Genomic DNA, 24,433 nt, shown 5'->3' on the forward strand with positions numbered 1-24,433 from the left:
TAAACAGGTTGATTCTGCACAGTCTGACTAATCTGTTTCAAATATTTTTATTAAGAAGCATGTGCATGTCAGTGATATAGACTTCTGTGGGGTATGTATCATGCCTCATTTTTATATATATCAACAAAAACAGACAATACTAGGAACTAAGGGCAAACAAAAATGGAGACAAGCAAATACAAAAAACATAAATAGTGAAAGGAAAAGTAAAGAAAAGAAAAACAAAACAAAAGAAAAACAATGCATGAATAAATAAATAAAACACAGACAACACCCTAAGGCACACAAATCAAGGAGACATTGGCGACATACAGTATATACATAAACATGTGCAACCAGTCTGACTAATCTCAATCCTCTTTTCTATGCTTATGTCTCATGCCCATCACCTCATACTATATTGTGTAACAGCTCAGCCAATCAGAATGCAGATGGGAGCTTTAAGTCCCGCCCCCTGGGCTTATCCGCGGTATGTGATTGGCTGCGTGGTTTTGTAACAGTTCGGGATGGTATTAATATAGGAAGGCGCAGAAAGCAGCGTTTACCTGCAACGGACAAGGTTATTTATCTATCCTATAGATTGTAACAGGAAACAACCAACCATGGTCTGACTGCTAATAAAAGGTAAGATTTGTATATTATTATTATGTTTCTAGTATATTAAAACCTTTGACCGCACCCACACCGAGGAGAGGCACATGGTGTTTATACTATGGTATAGCCTATTGTCCTGAAGAATTTATCTTTCTATTGTTCACCTAGTAATTCCATTTGATTATACTTCTACTCCTCTACGTTTTAGAGAGAAATGTTTATATTTACTTTATATATTTACTAATTACTTTGCATGTTTAGATTATGAAAACAAAACAAATAAATAAATAATAAAAAATTACGATTTATTATTATCAATTAAGCTACCCAGTATACCCTTTGCATGTTTAGATTATGAAAACAAAAGAAAGAAAGAAACAATAATAAATTATGATGTATTACTATCAATTAAGCTACCCAGCAGTAGGCCTATATAAAGTAATTAAAATGAGCCCCACCTTTACCAGCTGCAACATTAAAGTTCCCACATACATTAATGCATCAATAATTATACTGAAATTGGCCATTCTACATATTGAGTATATTTACTTTTATATACTTTGATGCTAATACTCTTATACTTACTTACTCTTGCAAGTAACATTTTGAATGCATGACCTTGTGCATTGCTATATGTTACTGAGTACTTCTTCCATCTCTGAATATACAGTGTGTGAAGACATTAAACTTATTGGTAATGATTCTGTATGACATATAATGCTATTTTTCTATTTATTTACAGTATATCTTCTCTTTTTTTTTGTTTCACATCCCCAGCTAGCATCTACGTGGTGAGGAAGATCCGGGCTTCCAACGCTGCAGGAGAGCAGCTGGAGAAGCCCATCATAACACCATGTAGTGCTATTGGTAAGACAATGACAACAGGAGGAACTCAGAGTTTAAAGTCTAATAGAGAAGAATAAACCTTGTGTGTAGACTCTGAAGAATAAACAGATAACTTGTTGATCCCTGCAGCTATTTTGGCTTTAGCAGGACGGTGAGCGTACGGTTTGGTCTTCAGAGAACACCAGACGTCAGTCTTTTTCTGTCAAACAATCAAAATCTATCTAATTTTATGATATTATATGCCAAACAATTTTTTGTGCAGCAAGACATAATTGTTCTTAAATTGTCTTACCATGATGACATTTTTTGAGGGCAAACCTACTGGATCTTGTGCAATTATTGCATTTATTGTAGTGAAACAATTGCATTTACTCTAGTGCAAAAATTACATTCATACTAGTGCAATAATTACATTTATTCTATTGCAATAATTACATTTATTCTATTGCAATAATTACATTCATACTAGTGCAATAATTACATGTATTCTTGTGCAAAATTACATTGTATTTATTTATTTTTTATTACTTTAGAGCCTGTGGTGTCAGCTGTGGATGTTTGTATGCTTAAGTTGTTATTGTCTTTTAATTGCATTAATTTTGTCCCATTCGGTACAATGACTAAAGACTTTCTATTCTAAGCATGTCCATGAGATTAGGGGTATTAGAGGAGTGTTATTCTGTACTCACATGTGTTTCTCTTTTCTGCTTAGCTAAAATGAGAACGGGACATCATGAGTCGAACGGAAACGCCCATGCGGCTGCACTGAGCCCAGCACCTGATGAAGGTGTCGGTGGAGCAGCAGGCTCGGGAACATCCTCGGAGACAGCTGTGCAGAAATGTGGTTCCTGACGTTAAAGATCACGCTGGACACTGGGACTGTGGTCACTGCAAGGGAAAAATATAATTTGTCATCTTTGTATTTTTGCTGCAGGACAGTAACACGTTATCCTGGATGATTCTGTGTATACAGAACCATCTACATGCAAAGGTCAACAATAATACAACAAACAGACCCTTATGGAATACAATACAAAGAAATAACTATATTCCACTGCTTTCCAGTGTCCATGCTTTACTCAGTGGCCAATGTCCAGCTCCTAATGACACACACGCCTTTTTCACAGCAGACATTTTGACTTGAAACTAACAACTTTAACGACTTTTTCCCATTCAGGTTTGTTGGTGAGCTACACACAATACTACAGGCACCTGAATTTATTGGAGACATTTATGTTATTAAATATATTTGGTTAGTCAACATGTTCCTTGTGAGAAAGGCCTGTATTTATGTACTGCAGTGTTTGAAGGCCGACTCACCAACCTCTCTCCAGGGGCTGAGCAGGCCTGATGTTTCTGCTGCTGTTTTAATAAATATATAACAAAACACAAGTTGCTACAGGGGTGATGTTTGTATCTTTGCATAAAGCAGCTGTTATTAGGCTGAGTGTAATGACCAATAAATCAAACCTTGTTTAAAAAAAACAAAACTTTTTAATGACATTTTGACTTGTCATAGTAGGAAGAGCACAGGTGTAATTAAAAACGTTAATGATGGCAATAGCAGGGAACACCTAAATGGGATACAGTCATCATTAATCGTATTAATTACACCTGTGCTTTTCCTGCAAGTCAAATTATCTGCTGTAAAAAAAGTATTTATTTAGCATAAAAAAACACAAAAAGCAAATAATATAAAGGGGCAGATGCTGATAACAATATGCATTTTTGTCTGAGATTTAAACTACATTATTTGCAAAACAGGTAAGGGTTTTCAGACGTGTAGGCAGAGTTCTTCTTAAGACCCTGATACTTAAAATGTGTTATGAACTTTGCAGCTGTACAGACCTTTATGGAATACAATACTGGTTTTGTTTATGGTCACATGGTAAGTCAAAAGTGGGGAACACATCATTATTGACATCCAGGTCTGTACTACAAGGTGGTAAAAACAGATGCTGCCTACACAATCTGTAATTGTAAATTTAACCAATGAATATTTATGTATTGGGATTGCAAAAAGTGTTTCCAAAAAAACATATCTTAATAAACTCCAAATATATCTCTATCTCCGTCCTCTTCCCCCATGATAGTTTGCAGCTTGTTATCTGATTCCCATACCAGTCTACAGTCTCACAGCAGGGCTTTGAACTAAATAGCCTACGAATGGCAGCTTGGTATAATGTGGATGTTTAGTGGGTTATATTAATATGTGGGCAAATAAAAAATACTGTTATCAAGTACAGTGCACACAACACACTACAGATGGCAATACCCATTTTATACTGTAGGCAAATTTGCAACTTAATCAAATTATCAAAAAGCAACTGACAAATCTTGGGAGGTCTTGGGCCCAGGACAGCCTTGACACAAAGTAAAGCTGAGGCTGGTGGGAATATCATGTGCATGTACAGTATTGTATCATAAACCAAGCACAAGTTAACATTTTGACATGATGGTGGCACTAGATAAGAAGTCAGGGGCTCACCAAATCCAGTATGCTCTGGGGACCATGAATGTCTGTGCAAAATTCATTGTCAATTACTCATTATGCAGAATGGCCCATTTCAGAATCATATTATATCACTGGATTATAATTATTAATGCATTAATGTCTAAGCATCACTAGTGTTGCAGCTGGTAAAGGTGGAGGTATTATCAACTACTTTATATACTGCTGGGTAATCCATAATCTGAATCTACAAAATCACTAACTGAAGCTATCAAATAGGCCTAAATGTAGTGGAGTAAAAAGTGCCCCTGAAAATAAGCATATTTTGGTGCGAATACTTATGTACTTTAACTTAAGTAAAATATTGAATGCAGGACTTTTACTAATTAATTTTTACACTGTGGTATTACTACTTCTACTTACAGTAAGTAAAAGACCTGAGTAGGTCTACTTCTTCCACCACTGGAAACATTGTACTTCACTCCATTTATGTGACACCTAATATTTACTAGTTAATTTCTAGATTCAGATAAATGCTACAAAATATAATCAACAAATAAATTATGATATTCAGACTTCAGACTTCAGACAACTTTATTTATCCCCAAGGGGGCAATTCATTTGTAGCATTCCCAGTCCATACATCCATCCATACATACGACAGACAACCAATAATTAGTTAAGTCAAAGGAAACATATTAAAGGCATGGGGCAGTTGGAGGGACAAGTTACAATAAGAACCATATAAACAGAATTATAGCAATAAAAAACAATAAATAAGAACAACATATCTTAAAATTCCTCTAAATAACAGTCATTTAAAATGGGTATGGTCTGTGTTCAGCAGCTTAACAGCAGAAGGGATAAAGGACTTGGAGTAACGATTTGTTCTCCTTAAGGGCACATTATAACGTTGGCCTGAAGGCATCAGAGAGAATTCAGCCCAAAGAATGCGATCTGGTTGGCTGATCATTTTTTTTGCTTTCTCAGCCACCTGTTTCTCCCAAATTGTGCCCAAGTCCTTCTGCTGAACTCCAATAATCTTGGAGCACACTTTGACTATACTATTTAGACTGTTCTTGTCCTTCACAGACAGCCCGTTAAACCAGCAGGTAAAAGAAAAGGTTAAAAGGCTTTCAATAAAATAATGTTAAACGTTTCATAAGATCGTATCACAGACATTTAATTAAACTTATTGATATTGTTATATCAATAAGACATTATTTATCCACAGGGGGAATTCACAAGCTACCTAGCAGTAGATAAAGTAATGTAGACAAATATATATAAATAAATTAAAATAATTTGCCCCACATTTACTAGCTTTTACTTTTGGTACTTGAAGTATTTTGATACTAATACTCTATTAGTCCATGAGCCAGACCCCCAAAATTTGGCCGTCGTGCCACTTTGGAGGGACCAAGTCTCATAGTGATTTTTTTTAAAGGTCTATGTCCCTAGTGTTGGAAAATGCATGATAGCATTGCAGCAATGATAGCTTTCTATTTTTATATTTTTCTAATTTTTCCATCTTTTTTCGCCATTTTGCACATAGATCCAGTATAAAAGAGGGTAACCAACACACAATATCATGAAGCTATATATCGTTGTAAAGCTTAGATTTGAATCTATCCATCGGTCACATTGTCATGACACTGAGGTCAAGAGAATTTGACTTTTGACCTCTAATGCTGCAATTGGGCAAATTCTGAATGCCACTCCAAATGCCCTTATATCTAACTTCATATTGATCTCATGCGCCTATGGATAGTTCCAACAATAAAGAGCACAAAGCGAGCTTTAAAATAATATATTACATGAATAACAACAATAACAACATTTCTTATGAGAATAAACGTAACTTTGTGCAGTTTGTATCTGATAGAATATCATAACTTTGCATTGGGGCAGTTTGTAAATGGCTTTATAAGCAGCAGAAACACAAAATAATATAAAAGCTCAAAAGGCTTTCCTAAGAAATGAATTCTCTATCCATTATGTTATGTTTTCATTGTCAATATAAACATATATGCTGTACTGTAAAAGCACAGTACTTGGAGTAAATATACTAATAGTTACTTTTGCACCACAGATTATTGATTATAAAGGCGGCTCCATCCTGCCTGGGAACATAATATGACCTCTTTGTGCCTCTTTGTGCCTCTCACATTTTCTCCTGATGCACATCCGGTGCTCACCGGATGTTGCTAAGGGTAGATTGAAGCGCCTGAGAAGTAGAGAACTGTGTTTCTACTGTGTTTACAAGGCGCTGGTGGAGACGTCCTTGTGGGAATAGTTGTCTCCTGTCTCCTTCTATGTCCTGTTGATATCCAGAGAAGCCTCAGGCAGGGTAAGCGTCATCTCTGCTGCGTTTAGCACTAACAGGCTAGCTCTGTCAGCTAACAGCTAGCGCTATCTGATTAAAGTCTGATGTTGTGTTCAGGAACCTGCAGCAAAATCACCTCTAACATCAATCAGGTGGTCGCTGCAGGGCTGTGCATGAACATTACTACAATACTAGTGTCCTGTTATGAATAGGGAACGTTAACTACACGTGCTATCTGTTGTAGCATAAAGTGTAACTGTAAACAATATATATATGTGGCAATCCTTAAGTCCTGGTTGAGTTAGAGTTTCTATTTGAGTGATTTGTGCTTTGAGTTTAGCAGTCTGGTGTATATTTGTTGATGCATGAGCTTCAGGTTTGCTGGATTGTGTAACTAGTGACACATCTGTGTGTGTAAACAAGGAAGGAAAAACGTTATATCTACATTTCTTTCCTTGAATGTGGCCACAGACATCCAGTTTGTAATACTGTAAATATATTATATATTTAATATAATGATATTTAATAATATAATATAATATTACAATACTTTTATCAGTGGGCCATAGAGTTTGATGGTATATAAACATTATGTATTATGCAAAAACATAAATTGTAACTGTAAACAATATATATGTGGCAATCAGTCCTGGTTGATTTAGACTTTCTATTTGAGTGATCTGAGTTTAGCAGTCTGGTGTATATTTGTTGATGCATGAGCTTCAAGTTTGCTGGGTTGTGGACATAGTTACACATTTGTGTGTGTAAACAAGGAAGGAAAAACGTTATATCTACATTTCTTTCCATGAATGTGGCCACAGACATCCAGTTTGTAATACTGTACATATATTATATATTTAATATAATAATATAATATAATATAACAATACTTGTATCAGTGGGCCATAGAGTTTGATGGCATATACACATTATGTATAATGCAAAAACATAAATTGTAACTGTAAATAATATATATGTGGCAATCCTTACGTTTTTTTCAGTTCTGGGTGAGTTAGAGTTTATATTTGAGTGATTTGTGCTTTGAGTTTAGCAGTCTGGTGTATATTTGTTGATGCATGGGCTTCAGGTTTTCGGGATTGTGTACATAGTTACACATTTGTGTATGTAATCAAGGAAGAAAACCCGTTATACAGCATTTTTTCCTTGAATGTGGCCACAGACATCCAGTTTGTAATACTGTAAATATATTATTCTATACTGTAGGCAGGGTCTGAAATTAGGTTTTTTCCTCACCTGCCACTGTGGCAGGTCACTGAAAATTTCTACCAGGCACTCAATACTTTTGTCTGACACTTTTGAAATCTATGTAGGATGCTTTAAATTTGTTAAGACAGTAGAACTATGGAATATATCACGTAACCTTAAAGCTAGAGTCGGTAATATTCTTCAAAAACATGTTTTATTATATTTGTTGAAATTCTCATTACACCCCGACAGCAATCCATAAATCAAATGCTCTGACAAAAAATAAAATAAAAAACAGCATCTGTAGCTGTCGCAGGACTGTAAGCCCGTCCAATCATTTTATTCTGCTCAAATATTCTTAATATAATATTTCTTATTATAAGGAAACCTATCTGCCATGGTGGCAGGTGACCTGCCACAGCCAACATTTACCCTGTATTTGGCAGGTTGCAGGTGCTAATTTCATTCCCTGAATGTAGATAATATAATATTACAATACTTTTATCAGTGGGCCATAGAGTTATATGATGGCATATAAACATTATGTATATGGAAAAAAACACTAGGCACAAACAAAACTAACTATATGTGTGTATATTATATATAAATAGTCAAATGTTTGTCATGCTGTGTTCAGCTTTGTTGTCCTTGTTTTAGCTGTATGTCTATTTCTGTGTATGTACATTAGAGAGCAAAACAACTCAGTCAGATTCCTTGTATGTGTTCACATACTTGGCCAATAGAGCTGATTCTGATAAACATCAGCTTAAAAAAACAAGAAAAAAAGTTTTGGGGAACTGAATAGACAACTTTCAGTTTACCATCCTGTTTTTTTCATCTCCAGAAGAGTGTATTTTTTTTGTGTTTCGCTCTTAATATAACTTGTACTAGTTGTTCTTTTTGTTTGTGAGTATTTTTGTATAAACATTAGTTAAGTGTCTAACAATCTCAACATGTGGTTGAAATTAGCCTACCTGATTAAACCACCTAGGCTATAAAGGATGAAAAAGCTATATCTTGGACATTGCTTAGAGAATGGATGTTTTATTTGACGTGTTACAGTTCTGGACATTCCTGACCACCTTGTCATACCGAGTTTGACTTGTTTTGACAGAGAGACAGACTGTTTATAATTTTTTGTATTGTTTGTATTTTCTTGCAGTATTCTTGCTGTGTCTTACCAAATTGTGGACCATGATGGAGCGAAGACGAGCCTTAACTATTCCATTTAATGTTGACAACGATAACCTGGTATGTGTGACCCATGTTTTCATGACATACATGTTAACTTGTGAGCTTTTAGTGTGCAGCGTGAATTGCTTTCTCATCCTGGCAAGATACTGCAGGGACGCTTGCTTTATGGCTGTCATCATATATTGTGCTGATCACGTGTTGATCACAGGCTCATTGTGATCTGGGATGGTTTAATGGCTCTACTCTCACATAGACCTGCTCTCTTGATTGCTATATTGCTAAATTCTGTTGATCAGTGAGCACACTCACCTGTCTATAACAGAAATGGATCTCAGTATGGGCAGGACACATGACTGTTTAAGCATGAGCAGCTACAATCAGAACATTTTTGCATCGCCAAAGCTTCTACTGTGCTACAGTTACCATGATATGCTGCTACTAGGGCTGCAAAAAAAATATTTATTTTTGCGGTTTCTCGGTTAATCGTGTGGCCTATAAAATCAAAATATTACGTCTGTTAAAATTTCGTAAAACTCAAGTTGTTGTCTTTAAATTGCTTGTTTGGTCTGACAGACTAAAACCAAAAAGTTAGCAATTTAAGACATAGAGAATCAGCAAATCCTTGCAATTGAGAACGAGGGAATGTTGGTATTCATGCCTTAAAAATTACTTGATTTATTACCTTTCGACAGACTAATCAATTACCTGATTTATTTATGCTGCTTTAATACTAGTTTGACTAAACTGCTGCAACTGCAGGCTGCCAACACATAGAAATCAAAGTCACAAGCTTTACTCATTTGCACTGGCTGTATTTGCACACACAAGGAAGCTTGTCAATGCATGGTAACTAACCACCCTGTGAATTTTAGGTGGAAAACCCACTCAAAATCTCCGTTCCATGTCTTTCATCAGAGTGTGGGAAGTTAGAAAGACAGGTACATCTTTGCTCTCTGTGTGACCACATGAACAAATGTTATGGTGATAGCATGGCTATTCTGGATTATTCTTGAGACTCACACCATTTCTTTCCCTTTTAACAGGTTTCCTGGACTGCATTTGCAGATTGCAAACTCAGACATCGTAGTTCACCGCATAAAAATGGATCCATGCTATCTGATCGCAACCACGTGACATTGGAAATGGCCAGGTGAGCAGGTGCCGACGAGAGTTTTGAAAGATGGACTTTTTTAGGCTTTGATTGCAGACTGAAATACCTGCTCATTGTTCTGCCTATAAGTTAACACTGATAAATATTGTGTTTTGTGTTATGTTGTCTACCTCTAAACTGTTACAATCAGTTATTTTTCCAGGCTTGCTTCCTGCTTTGCTACAGTGCAGAAACTCTTCTCGGCTTAGCTGTTATTTTAGTTAATTTTTCCTACTTGTCTCAAACTACAACACATTTAAGGAGGTTTCCTATAACAGCTGGATCATTTATGACAACTCGTGGTTGAGATGATCTACTTTGAAATGCTACCCACGATGTTAACGCCACCAAAACAGTAATTTAGTGGACTACTGACAGCATTGTGCCCCGGACTACACTATAGCTCTCTGCTCATCAGAATCAATGAAGACTGTCATGAATTCTTACAGAAGAGTGCCATATTCTAAACAAAATAAATATTACCACCGGAGGCTTCCTCTGAGCTCTACGACACTCACGCCAATGTCCTCTGCTGGTGAGTTAGGCTTTCACATCAGGGAACATGGCCCGGATTCGAGTACACTTGACCCCAACGCCCAGTTCGTTTTATTAGTGTGACCACTGTGTACTTTACCCGGACACGGTTTGTCGATCCGTGCTCGGGTCCACTTGAAAAGGTGGTCTCGAGTATGGTTCATGTGTACTCTGGTACGGTTCACATCAGGTGTGAAATCAACTGTACCAAAACACCGAAGTGGATTGCTATTCAATGCAAGTAGCAGTCAGCGAGTAGTTTTGAAAGGGCAGGCTTTTTTCAACACCGCCAGTCTTCTCAGAAATCTGCATATGCGCAAACTGCAAGGCCATGGGTGATAAAGCATGAAGGCAGGCGACAGGTTCATTCTTCTCCCCAAAACATAAACAATAGTAGGCATAATGCAAAGGTCACCTCATACGGGCTTGGGATCTTGCGATTGGATAGGGCTTTTCAACACTGTAGCGTCAACATAAGCAGATGTCACGTAGATGATGACGCAAGTGTACTCGGGTACGGAACAGCATTGCTAATGTGAAAGTGAGCAGCGGAGGAGTGGAGTGGGGTGTACAGGGGTGTACAGGGGTGCAGTGTCTTGCTCAAGGACACTTTGACACCCTCTGGAGGAGCTGGGATCGAACCAGGAGCCTTCTGACCTCCTGAGCCATGCCACCCCACTTCAACCGCTGACATCTGGCAGACAGCCAGAGATGTTACAACTGGAAAACAGATTTGAACCATTAGTGACACAATGAGACAGAAGTTGAGATGACTGCTGATACATTTGGAAACGGGAGTATTATGAAGAGTGCCAGCCGAATGTCAGCGTGTTGACAACCAGCACTCAACCGGGCACATTCTGTAACTTTGTTGATAACAAAGACAACCGAGAGAACAGCTCTCTTCCTGCCTGGGCTGACGAGACTGATAAGGAGCTGCAAAGAATGTTAATGGATGCCACTGAGCTGCACTGTTGCATCTCGAATCACCGCCATTCTAATCACCACCGAGCAAATGTGCCCGGCATCAGACAGGAAGGAGAAGAAGCCTCGGACACTTCTACTACCCTCAATATGCCCCTTCTTTCTCCTATGGGAATGGACCTGCTGCCTCGTATTCTCCCAGAAAATGTGATAAATCCTGCATCTCAGTTCTTTTAAATCAGGGCTTAAAACTTTTCTGTTTGCCACTACATTTCATTAGGCTAAACCTTAGACTGTATGTATTCATATCTTGCACTGTAACTGCACTATACTTTTTATTCCAGTGTTTGATTTGTCTTCTTGTATTTAGCTTATTTCTATCTTGTATTGTTTCTTTAAAAAAATATTAGTTTTTGGCATTTTCGCCTTTATTGGCCAGTTAACAGTGAAGATACAGTCTGAAAATAGGTGAGAGAGAGGGGTATGACATGCAACAAATGTCCCTGGCTGGAATCAAACCAGCTGCGTTGCGGTAATGTGGCGTACGCTGCAACCGTTCGGCTACCGAGGCGCTCCATGTCGTTTCTTCATGCCTTTCTGTTTTATGTAAAGCACTTTGAGCTGCCTTGTTATTGAAAGCAATGCTATACAAATCACCTTGCCTGTGTAGTTAATTGCAGTTTCTTAAACTTTCACAAGATGGGGCTCTCGCCCTGAATATTAAGAGTCCTATTGAAGTGACTTATAGTAGTATTATTTCTTTTCATAAACATTTCTGAAGCATTTGAACATCTAAAGCGGGAGTATGGGCTGCATATGTCATTCTGCTGTGATTGTTTCCTTTTAATATGGTGACTGTGCGTGTATGTTAAATGTACAGGTGCCCTATTATTTTGTTTTGATTGGTATCATTTTAATTGGTGAGTTTTTTTAAAGTTTTTTTTAAATCATCTACATTTTTTAAACTTTGTAAATGTATTACTACAGTGACTGAATAACATTGACTTTTTCTTTCCAGCATATACCTCACGTGTCAACATTATGTGCTATTAAGCTCATTAATTTGCCCTCTATAATAGATTGGTACTGTATTTTTTACTTCTGTCTTGCTTTACTTGTTTTAATAATCTTTAGTGTTGTTGTTGTTGTTGTCTAACTGTAAAAGAACTCCTCTCCAACAAGAAATTTACAGCATCACACAGCTTTATACAGCTTTTTATACATGATGTTTAAGGCGAAGCAACTCCATGCATGACGGGAACTCAGAAAGTTCTAGGTGTTAAGTTACAAATATTGTACAAGTATCATGGTGTCCCTATCGATTATACAGAAACCTGTGAAACCATGACTCATCAATGTTCCGTAAAAATGGGTCCTCAAGCAGTTATGGCCTTTTAATCAGAGATAATAAGACATTTCTATTAACTGCTTAGAGAAAACATTGCTTATAAGCACCATGACTCATGGCCAAGCTTATCATGACTGCACACATGTCTTATCTACACCCCTCCATCTTGATCAGCTGGTGTACACAAAGTCTGACCTGCGATGGTAGATGAGTTATAAGTTATAAGTTAGAATACCTTGAGGGGGGCACGATGTTCCAGAGAAGACGCTGCTCTAGGAAAGTTGCAAATAATTGCTTCTCTGTTTCATCCTGTAGGAGGAAGCCCCGTCTGATCCTGACCAATGTCCTAGAGACAGACCAAGGCAAGGCTTATATGGAAAGGATAAAACCACATCTTTCTTTGGGAAATCGAGGACAAGTATCAAGTACACGGAGGGAGAGTGGTCGATGCAGAGAGGAACCCCTGATCTGCAGAGACACAAGGTCCAGTCAGAGGGAGTCCAAGAATGATAAGAACAAGAGTGTAACCCCTAAATGCAACCAGAAGACCACCTCCTCACCCGCTCAACGGTAGGAAGTCCCTGTTAAAGGAATAGTTTGACATTTTAGGAAATAGGAGTTGGAGGAGAACATTGATACCACTGCTGTATCTTTCTGATAAATATGAAGCTACTGCAAGCATCTGGTTATCTTAGCTTAGCATAAAGACTGGAAATGGGGGCAAAACAGCTAGCCTGGCTGGTAAAAAAAATTGTCTACCAGCTCCTCTAAAGCTAACTCATTAATAGCTAGCTAATTAACATATCTTGCTTGTTTAATCTGTACAAAAAGCGAAGTGTAAGAGAAACGAGTTGCGGTGATCTGCAGGGCTATTTCTCCACACCGGCAATAAATGGAAGAAGTATCCCAACAGCCAGTGAAAGCTGCTCACCCTGTGCATAATTGACACAGTTTCTCCCACTTCCTGTTTCAGTGTTAATAACAAACATATTTAGTGTCTGTCTGTGGCTGAATGTGGCTGACTACAGTAGCTGCATACACGAATGACACCAAAACCTAGACTGTATATATAGATGGACGATGCGTTTCCACTTCCTCCCACTGTACAGAAGTGAAGCCAAAATATCCCTGATACGAGAGTTGACATCATTTGGAGCCAGAGTCTGTGCAGTAGTGATCGGGCGGTGGAACCACGGTATCGAGGTCACCGCCCAAACCAATCGCAAGCCGAGCACGGCCGCACCAAGACAGACTCCCAGCTGTCGATCATGACGTCTCACCCCCTTTTTATAGCATCAAATAACGAATTAAAACCAAACAGAAAAACGAACACTTGACCAAACATCAACGTGATAAGAACCACCTAAAATGACAGAAACCATCCCTGGGGAAAAATGTATTTGACATGTACTTTGACCTTTTAATTTGGTCCTTGTCCAATCCGTTAACATGGAAGAGGGGGGATTTATGTCCTGTACTGCAGCCAGCCACCAGGGGGCGATCGAGATGTTTTGGCTTCACTTTTGGGGAGCTGTCATGTCGTTCATCTTAATATACCAAAATCATATTTTGATAATGCTACTGTTATTCTTGTTTGAAAATTGTCACAACATAAAAAAAATACATTTTGCATGTTTATGGTGCTATAAATATTTTACACTCCTCTCTTTTGTAATAGAGATGTAAGGCATAAAGTCTTTCTGGGTCTCAGGGTGTCAAGTGGCTGCCAGTTCCACCTATTGCTTCTGCACAGCACAGCTTTATTCCTGGGGGACTTGGAGCATCTCTGCAATAATAATATTAATAATTACCCCATATATAGACAGTTGTAGAAGAGAAAGGGAGTCTCACACCATTAAATGCCTGACTGTGAATAATGAGTCAGAAAATGGGACCCACTTGCAGAGAAAGCTGACTCTTTGTCTTACATATGATGTTGTACTGGTAAGAAATAAACTTTATAGAGTCAGGATAATGTGGTGGTTTTTCACATAGGCCCGTGAATAATGAACAAAAATAACCACAAAAACAGTAGGAGGTATTATTTATTAGGGTCATTTGTTTTCGATAAGTTTAAGGAGAAATTACATTTTAATGGAGTTTGGCTCGGCCGGCTGCGTCCTTGGCTCTCTGTATTTTCCAGGCAGAAAACATGGTGATTTTAGTAGGAATAATACCACACAGAAAGATTTCACAACTTAGATTTGAGTTCAAATGTGTTTCTGCATTTGTGTTTAGTCTTGGATATTTTGTGATATAAGGTACACTTTTAGTATAAAATGTTTTAAGCTACTTCATGTGGCTTTTGCTAAAAAATGAGAATAATGAATACAGCCTAATCAGAACATGGTATTTAATAATTATTTCATGTCATCAGGTCAAGAGTCAGGAGAAAGTCACTACATGTTGATGACGAAGGGGACATGGAAGAAAACAAAGATATCGAGGAGGTGATAATAGGAAAGGACAACGGAGACAACTACAAATTCGCTGAAGTTGTAGGTGTGTAAACACGAAGGCATTCAGACACACAGTTGCTGATGAGATGCTGCTCTCCACATCCATTGTACTTCACCGGGTTATTCTTTGACCTAATCACTTACAGTATATTACGACTTGGAAAGCATCATGCTTACATTTTCCTGCTTTCCCCTGACCTTCTCTCATATGCCCTTTAAGGATTCTTCCAATGGGAAAGATTTATTGATACTCCTGGCTTTGCTTTCAGAGTAAATAAACAGATGCTACACTTTTTATAGTTCTGTAAAATAAAATGCCACATACTTTACTCCGCTTTTCCCCTCACAAAGCTCTCAAAAGTCTCTTTTTCTATTTTCTCATAGTAGCAGCAGTCAGGTTGTCAGTACTGTATGTGTTTATTGTGATAACTTGGTCAGTGTTTATCTGTCTCATACAGATTGTGGGTTGTCAGTGAGATGGGATCATGCCGAGGATACAGGAAGTTGCGATGAGTTCTCCCCAGCCAGCATCAAGGACAGGTTGACTGATCCAGAAAAGGAAGTACAACACAATTTGGTGAGTACCGTACAGAACTCAATCTCACCAAGGAGTAGACTTCATCCAAACGGCATAAAACAAGAGCCCAGACGTGCACTTCATTACATTAAAGTGCTTGCACTTTTTTTATATCATCCTTATGTTTTGAGCCCTTTAGTCACTTTTCCATAACACCCCAACACACACACCAGTCTGAAATGAATGCTATTACATTGATGTTTTCACACATGCCAAATAAGTGGATGGAATTATGAATATCCAGCAAAAAGCTCTACATGCAGTTTGTGAACAAATAGTCCAAAACTAACACCAGAATCCTCTCTGTGTCTTTGTCTGCGATTAAATTGATTAGAAAAGAATCGGGCATTCACTAGTGAGAAGTGAGGGGCGCTATTCATTAATTAAAACTTCATTGACCAAATAAGTTTTAATGTCCATAACTGTTGCAGCCTGTGAGAAAACTGAGAACACTCTTCTTTTTTGATATCAGTAATATATTTTTCCATGCCAGTTGTCTGATGAACCAACACCTAAATTGAGGAGCTGAATTCTGTTTTGTGTCTCAACAGAAGAGGAAAAGAAAGGATGCAGAGTCCCAGTGCAATGGGACAGATAGCTCCAAACGCCACCGTGAGAGTGTGCTTCGCCTCACGGGTGAAGACGGAAGAGACGGAGGACCGGCCACTACACGTACTTGTCCGGAAGAAAGTGGAGAAGACGGAGATTTGGAGAGCCTGGACCGTACCATTGTTCAGTTCACGGTGGGAGCAGATGATCGAACAGAAGTTCTGGTCCCAATCATCCGTCCTAATTCGGAGGCCGGAGACTCTATCGGTACCCCCAGACGAAGTCTATCGTCTAGCCAGGACAACACTACCACAGCCAGCCCCCCTGAACCCAGTGAGTACACCAACACAGGATGAGCTGCTAAACTCGGTAGCTTCATTCTACTGCAGAAACTTTAGTTTGAAATGATCTGTGAGGAAACTCAGTAAACAGTTGCTCAGCTCCGTGTGTTTGTTTGAGCCTTTTATCAGGACATAAACAAATGATCTGATGTGTTCCAGCTAATGCAGCAGGACTCACACGCACACTATTCACACACATTTTGAGATTGAAGGCAGTTTACAGGCAGTCTACTCTGTTTTTTTTATGTGACGTGTTTTATTTTTACATAAACACGTAACATAAACTTTTTGATAAAGATCTCTTAAATTTGGTTATTAAAGAATTGTGACCAAGAAATGCACTGAACAGTAGACTTTAAAATTGAAAATGAAGCTTTAAAGTCTTTCTAAAAACTCTTTTCGTTTCTATGCTGCAAACATATCTTATATGCCGGCATACATGCCAGTACCAATGGATCTGTGATAAACTAATATTGGCTATTTTATCATTTTGACTTTAGTTATAAGTCAATACATGTTGGGTAAGCAAACGTGGCCGTAAATGCACAAGTTGCCATGTGCGTGGTCATTTTGGAGGCTGCAGTTTGTGGAGTTGTTTATACAGAGAGGTGTTTCTATTATTATGTCCACCCCATTTTATATCAATGACCCTCTCTGTGCAATGCAACACAGTTCAACAGATGATCCTCCAACTGGATCATACCGTTGAATCGACACCTCGCTAACACTGTTCCAACAAGAACATAACGTTATAACATGATGTTTTTACTGCAGGACTTTTGTATTAGACCTCATTAGTTTTAGCTAGGTGTAGCTTATTAACAGGCGTATGAGTGTGTTATCTTCTGCCACATGGCTCAAGCATCTCATCAATTATTGTTTTAGTTTGTCTTGGACCTTTTGTTTCTGCTGTGTGTGGGTGTGCCCCGCATCTTAGTAGCTACTGTGTTTCCTGTTTTAGCCTACTCATGTGTCTTTTCTAGGATTACTACTGTCCTTGCTCTCCTTTCAAAACCCATTACACCTCCTGCGGTGTCATTTAAGCGCATATGTGAGCTTGTCTTTGAAAGCAGTAACGTAGCATACAGTAACTCCCAAGTAAAATTCACATCGGGCCTGAAGTGTTCTTGTTCATGTGCTTCTTTTTCAGTTGTGCTGTCCAGTGATGACGAGGAGAGCGGTGATGTTCCTCAACACTGCAGCCCAGCGGCCCATACACTGGTCACTGTGGAGGACGCATTAATACAGGGACAATCCCCGCTGGAAGCTCTGGTCAAACTGCACGAAGCTTCTGACATACAGGTTAGCAGAATGTGTCCCTGTGTTATATTTGATCCATACCTCTTCAATGCAACAGAATCACATTTCAGAAAAGATAAAGAATGTTTCTGTCTGATGACTAAGTCTTGTATCTGACTCAATAAGAGCAGAGCAGAAATGGATCTTGGGATATAGTAAAAGGAATATTCAGATTATTCTCAACTGACCAGAACCTGCACACGTGGTTGCTCAGGCACGCGATACGCTACTAAAGTAAAACAAAACATGCCGGTGGGCAGCACAGTCCCACATGGCTAAATAACGGAGCTAATGTTAACGGAGGTTGTGATGGGTCACATTATGATGCGTTTTTCAGTAAAAATTAGTATTGTATTAGTATTAGTATGTCGAAGGTATACTATAACGTTATCATGATGTGTTCAAATATAATCCTTTAAAATGTTGTTTTTGCCGAAAAACCTGAATAAATCCAGTTGTTTGAAGGAGATGTTTTCACAGCAATATAAAATAGATATTAGAGAGGGAATTATAACGATTTAATCGAAGCAAATATTTGAATAAAAATACAAAAACCATTTAGAATCTTTGATGCGTTACACTGACTTTGGGACACTGACTTAAAGGTCCCATATCGTGCTCATTTTCAGGTTCTTACTTGTATTTTGTGTTTCTACTAGAACATGTTTACATGATTTAATATAAAAAACCCTTTATTTTCCTCATACTGTCAGCCGGATAATACCTGTATTTACCCTCTGTCCGAAACGCTCCGTTTTAGTGCATTCAACGGAGTTGCGTTGCTAGGCAACAGTTTGGGTCCATGTTTACTTCCTGTCAGCTGATTTTATTAACATCCACTGCAACAGGAAATAAACTGGGACACATTTAGAATGTTTATGTTGAAAACCGTGTAATAATCTATATATTGTATATTTGTGACATCACAAATGGACATATATCCTAACGGCTTGTTTCAAAAGCACAATTTCTGAACACGGGCTGTGCGTATTTCTCCGTATATTGATTGTTTTGATAGTTTAACAGTATTAATATAGCACTTAAACCTGCTGTATAATATAAAATAAAATCTCCCTTTTTTACAATATGGGACCTTTAGAGTTAGTTTTTGGGACGGTGGTGAAAAAAGTTAGTCTGGAGTCTTCTTTACCAGCTGCTATAACAAAACAACAAAAAAAATGATCGGTATCGGCCGATATGCCTCATTGATGATCGGCAATCGGTGTCGACAGCAAAAACGTGATGGAGGCATCTCTACATTTCTTGATTATGATGCCTTCATGTTTGCAGGTTAGCCCCCCCCTTAATATTTTATAGTTTAGCATGTTGTTGTAGGATTAGGGGCGGAGAGGCTTGCCATTACAGACGCTTGAGCTAACAGGAGCTTCATACGAGCTTCATCTTACAATGAGTTCAGTAAGTTTCCTGTTGCAACAAACTTTTCTTTTTTCTTCTTCTCCTTTTTAGTTTTAATCAGAGGTTTATAACGTAATTGTTTACCCTCCATTCCCTCTCATGCTAGTAAGATATTATTGAGACAGATGATGTCTTGTTGATAACAAGACACCAAAAAGTAACAGCATGAATTGCTGACAACTACAGTGTCGTTCTTATTACTACCACTAGATGGCGCCAAGGTAAGGACGTTTCAAATCCTACACATTGTGGCTTTAAACTATTGTAATTGGAAAAATTAGGTTGTTTATTGAAATATTGGTTTAAACTATATTGCCTGACCTTACAGCTCGGTCTCAGTGTAGTAATTGGGGTTATTATACAGTTATTGTGTATTACTGTTTGCACCATTTTCTCAAAACTGTGTGTGCACGTTTGTGTGTTGCAGATGTTGCGTGTAGCTGTAGATCTTCCTTCTTCATTGGACATTTCTCCCATGCCCAGTATAGACTACTCCTTCTCCATGCTGCACTGTGGAGGTTACCAAGGGAAAGCGAATGGAGACATCATGGTAACCTCTATTAATCACAAATGCACGCTGATCACGTTCAGTATTCGTATCACATTTCAGGACATGACACTTTTTATTTACTCTTCTTTCACAGATAGTAGACCAAAAAATCATCATCCCACTGCAAGGTAAGGATTTATTATTTTATTTTTTTAACATTGGTGTCAAGTACACTAAATTTTAATCACAGTGTTTGTAGAGAGGCTGAGGCCTGCCTGAGCCCTTTGGTCTGGGGTGTATGAACTCCTTGTTTTGGTCATGCTGTCTGCACACCATCCACTCCTAGCTTAGTGGTCTATTTCAGATGCTAAAGTGTATGTGTGTTCCTGGATTAGACCCTGAAGGCCCTCGTGCACTTTCACCTTCTGAGCCTGTGAAATCTCCCCTTCAGGGAACTGAAGTGTTTTTTTCTGCGATATGATCTTGGCCATGGGTGTGTAAGACAAAATAGTGTTTGTTAAACAAAATAGATTGCATATTAGTTTTGTGAAACATTTTGAACAAACAAAGCATCGTTCTTCTGTACATATATTTTCTAGCAAGTACAAGTTTGTTTCTGAAAAATACATCATGACTGAATAACCTTGAATGAAAGAACGGCTTGTTATTTTAGCCTTGAGCTGAGCTTTCAGGACATTTCACAAGACTTTCCAGGATGTAGGAACAATGTAGCGATATAAGCATAGAAACTCCAGAACACATCATTTTCTACGCTTACATTTTCTTTGTTGGTTTCACACTACTTGAATAGGAAATCTTTAAAGCTATTTAGGCATCTGCAGTGGGACCTCTCGGTTCTTACAGAGAGCAGCTTAAAGATGCAGGATGTTGGATTGACTTTCTTTCGTTATGGAAGTTGATGGAATGTTTTTACTGCCATACTAGGGAGAAATGCGAGGGGTTTCCTGTTTTTGGGGTGGGAGACATGGCCAAAATCTTCACGGTATATGTAGTTTTATATCACGGTAACGGTATATATCATAATACAGTAATTTTTCTATAAATTTAATTAAGGAAGGGTTTAAAATAACCATACCGTACTTTATCACATTGGATTATCTTCTTCTTTTACTTGGAACTTCCATACAAACAAAAACTACTCACATGTGACAACACAAAAACAAGACTCAAAACAATAAATCTAAAATTATTTCCAAATGGAAGCTTTAATGTTCCTGAGAACAATAATTTCAAGTGTTACAGGTAGGTCTGTCAATCCATTAAAATAGTTAATCGTGATTAATCGCAAATTAATCACACAGTGTTTATCTGTTCAAAATGTACCTTAAAGGGAGATTTGTCAAGTATTTAATACTCTTATCAACATGGGATTGGACAAATGTGATTGCGTTATGCAAATGTATGTATATATTTATTATTGGAAATCAATTAACAACACAAAACAATGACACATTTTGTCCAGAAACCCTCACAGGTACTGCATTTAGCATAAAGATATATGCTCATACCATAACATGGCAATCTCAGCCCAACAGGCAACAACAGCTGTCAGTGTGTCAGTGTGCTGACTTGACTATGACAATGGATTTTTATAGTTTCATATGATGCCAGTATCTTCACTCTAGCTGTAAAATTGAACCTTCTGCTCCGTGTTTACACCTTCACTCTCCTCGCAAGAGCATTCGAGAATCACCACCACTACCACGGTGGAAATGGTTTTGCCAAATCTCTACCGGTGGACACATTTCTACCGTTGCACGGTATACAGTATCCTGTCATATTGCCCAACCCTAGTGAGGCATTATTTTGAGTGCGTTAAAGACGAAGAAGTAACTGTGTTCATCATTTGATACCAACAATGCGAGCTGCCAAGCTAACCTGACCACCTCTTTCTCCCCAGACGTTGATGAACACGTAGAGGTGACGTTAACCTTGGAGCGTAAAGACCTGAGGAGGTACAGCGTGTGGGAGCAGCAGGAACTGGAGGACCGGGAGTTTCACTTTAAGGGCGACGAGTTGTTTTCCCCTGCCGCCGTCCTTCTGTTTTGTGTGTCAGAAACTGCTGCAGCTGCTGTACAGCAAAAACTCGTCAAACTGTGTGTCAAACAAGATGGAACCACGAACTCTGGTGAGACTGCCGGATTGCTCAGTACACTTCATCCTCATTTCTAAATGATTTCTTGAGACAAGTAGCATTTAGTTTGCAACTACTCTGTAATTTTTTATCAAAGCAGATAGAATTGTTAATCTTTAAGGAATGCAGACTAGATTTTTAACTTAAATGTTGCCAGCTTTGTCAACTGTTTCCATTTAGTGGCTTAAATTTACAAATGTTCCATGTTTTTGTGTCATATTTCTAATTTAATTTTCAGTATTGTTTGATGTGTCACATTATTATCAATGTGCCATGATAGTGCTGTTATGATTTTTTTTTATTTTAACAGAAAAGGTGAGCCCCTTCATCCTGGTGACTCTGAGAAATCCTGTGGAGGGAATGGAGGGGGCTTTATTGCGCTCCCTCCTGGACATCGACTGTCTCAACAGCCTGGAACAAGAAACGCCACTCGATGGTGCAGACAAATTTAGTTTCTTTGAAGACTTCCACACGCCTGTTCTTTCTCTGGACGATAGCATAGAGCTGATTAGAAGAAGTGGACTGGACTCTCACCTGCTGTTTCTGCTGGACCTGGAGACCACTGACCCTAGACTTGACTCGGACCAGGAAGGTCCACATTCTGATACAGAAAGCACCCCGCCACACATCCAGCTGGAGGATGAGTCACAGACAGAGACTGCACGGGAGCTAGAGACAGCGACAGAGACTGAACTGGAGCTGGAGACAGCGACAGAACAAGACACAGGGACAGAACTCGAACCAGGGGAGGATCAGAAAGAACAAGAGCTCGAACATCCGCCTGAGGTAAGTTGTTTGGAGCGGTATCTACCTCATGCATATGTTTACTGGTTGTGACCAGTCAATCAGAGTTCTTTGCTATAATTTTATTTCATTTATATAGACCAAAACAAGTTATATTGTGCTAATTCACAAGAACAAAAGCAAAAATTAGAGGGAAAGTCTGAAAAAATATACATAACTGTTGGCAGCAGAAATGTTTTTTTCTTCTTTCATCTCCTGTTAATCATATTGCAACCCCTCAGATTTATCTTGTGTCCCCTTGTGGGGGTGCTGACCCCCTGGTTGGGAACCACATGTCAATGGTAAATCACTACAATGTAAGTTCTGCTCCTATGATTTGAATTTTCCTCCCACAGAAGAAAAAGGAGGAGCCCACTCCTGTGTACACACTGTGCCACCGTAGAACCAAAGGATCCTACTCCGCGTCCCTGTGTAGACCAGACCCCAGCTTGACTAAATTTAAACATCAGGGCCTGGCTCGCAGGCAAGTAACCTACGTTATCATATATGTAGCTTCTCATGCAGCCTGGCCCAGCAGGGGTTGGCACGTGGCCTCCAGATTAAGATTCTTGCAGCCAATGCAGTTCACTCTTAGGAATAGAAATACAGTATAGGGATGCATTGATCCGAGGTTTTTTATCTCAGGATTCTGACACCTCAACTCACGGTATTTGCCGATACAGACTACCGACCTGTTACCAGACCAAATTTTGTCAGTATTAGCCCAATACCAATCCGGCATATCGGATCAATGCATCCCTAACAAATATTGTAACTATTATAGTTTACCTACCGCTGCAAATGATCAGATTCAACTCTATGGTTGCTCTGTGCTACATCTGTACACCTGTCATCCACTGTCATTGTAAGCTGGCTCATTCTTCTTTCTTCCACCTCTGCTTAGGTTGATCCAGTTTCCTCCTCCGCCATTGAAAGGAGGAATAACCGTCACAATGGAGGACCTGCGGTGCCTTGACAGCGGGCACTTCCTCAATGATGTTATCATTGATTTTTACCTAAAGTAAGTAACACATTTATAAAAAAAAAAAAGGTTTAAAATTGACTTTGCTTTCTCACAAGTGTGTGGAGAAGCGATTCAATTTTGAACTGATTGAGTTGATGTGTTTTTGAACCAGATACCTCATCCAGAACACCTCTGCTGCCGTGGTCGAGCGCTCCCACATCTTCAGCAGCTTCTTCTACAAGCAGCTGACACGGAGGGACAACGCCAGTGAAGGCGTCACCAGTGAGACGTAAGTCGTGCTGCCAAAAAAATTATCGAAACAAACCTTTTCTGTTGAGACATTTCTGAGTTTCGTATGTAATGGGTCTGTACTGGTAAATGCTGCTTCCAGGAAATAGCCACAGCCTTGAACTCTGGAGTCTGACAGGGACCAAATCTTTCTTCTTGTGTTTTATGTATTACCAAACTAACAAGGCAAGGCATCGGAATGGAAACTACATTACATCCTTGAACAGCTAACAGTGTTAAGAATTGTTTTGTTTTCTTCAACAAACATGAATTCACGATTTTTATAGATATTCTGTAAAAAGAATAAACAATCAGAATCAACACAAGTGTTACATTAAATAAAGTAAAATGCTTTATGATTTCATTCGTTATAAGTTAGTGTAGCCTTCAACTTAAAGTGGCAACAGATCACTTTTCAACTTCTCCCCCCCTAGCAATTCCAAGTGGTATTATTGTTGGTGCCGCTGTCGCAAAGACAACCGGATCACTTTTGTTTTCTTCAGAACCTAGTAACTACCAACGACACAGTTCGCAACAT

At 38.7% G+C, this 24,433-nt stretch overlaps 1 protein-coding gene and 1 long non-coding RNA gene across 3 annotated transcripts in view; both read left to right on the forward strand.

Moving 5' to 3' along the window:
- Positions 1-24,433, forward strand: part of LOC141782428 (sentrin-specific protease 7) — a 55,249-nt gene that overhangs the window by 26,443 nt on the left and 4,373 nt on the right. Inside the window, exons 2-17 of one of the 2 annotated variants that reach the window (XM_074658794.1) lie at positions 6,110-6,242; positions 8,587-8,675; positions 9,491-9,556; positions 9,662-9,768; positions 12,890-13,144; positions 14,952-15,076; positions 15,492-15,610; positions 16,162-16,492; positions 17,651-17,802; positions 19,643-19,765; positions 19,860-19,893; positions 21,627-21,854; positions 22,171-22,646; positions 23,000-23,127; positions 23,548-23,664; positions 23,780-23,896. In XM_074658794.1, coding sequence (XP_074514895.1) covers positions 8,619-8,675; positions 9,491-9,556; positions 9,662-9,768; positions 12,890-13,144; positions 14,952-15,076; positions 15,492-15,610; positions 16,162-16,492; positions 17,651-17,802; positions 19,643-19,765; positions 19,860-19,893; positions 21,627-21,854; positions 22,171-22,646; positions 23,000-23,127; positions 23,548-23,664; positions 23,780-23,896 — 2,435 coding nt within the window. In that variant the 5' untranslated portion in view covers positions 6,110-6,242; positions 8,587-8,618. Of the gene's footprint in view, positions 1-6,057; positions 6,243-8,586; positions 8,676-9,490; positions 9,557-9,661; positions 9,769-12,889; positions 13,145-14,951; positions 15,077-15,491; positions 15,611-16,161; positions 16,493-17,650; positions 17,803-19,642; positions 19,766-19,859; positions 19,894-21,626; positions 21,855-22,170; positions 22,647-22,999; positions 23,128-23,547; positions 23,665-23,779; positions 23,897-24,433 lie in introns of those variants that run through there. The other variant, XM_074658795.1, reaches the window with a different exon arrangement.
- On the forward strand, positions 487-2,832 carry LOC141782426 (uncharacterized). Its single transcript, XR_012597112.1, has 3 exons — positions 487-624; positions 1,372-1,461; positions 2,153-2,832. It is a non-coding gene; the product is annotated as an uncharacterized LOC141782426 (long non-coding RNA).

Source organism: Sebastes fasciatus, chromosome 14 (assembly GCF_043250625.1).
Source record: "Sebastes fasciatus isolate fSebFas1 chromosome 14, fSebFas1.pri, whole genome shotgun sequence".
Classification (NCBI taxonomy): Eukaryota; Metazoa; Chordata; class Actinopteri; order Perciformes; family Sebastidae; genus Sebastes; species Sebastes fasciatus.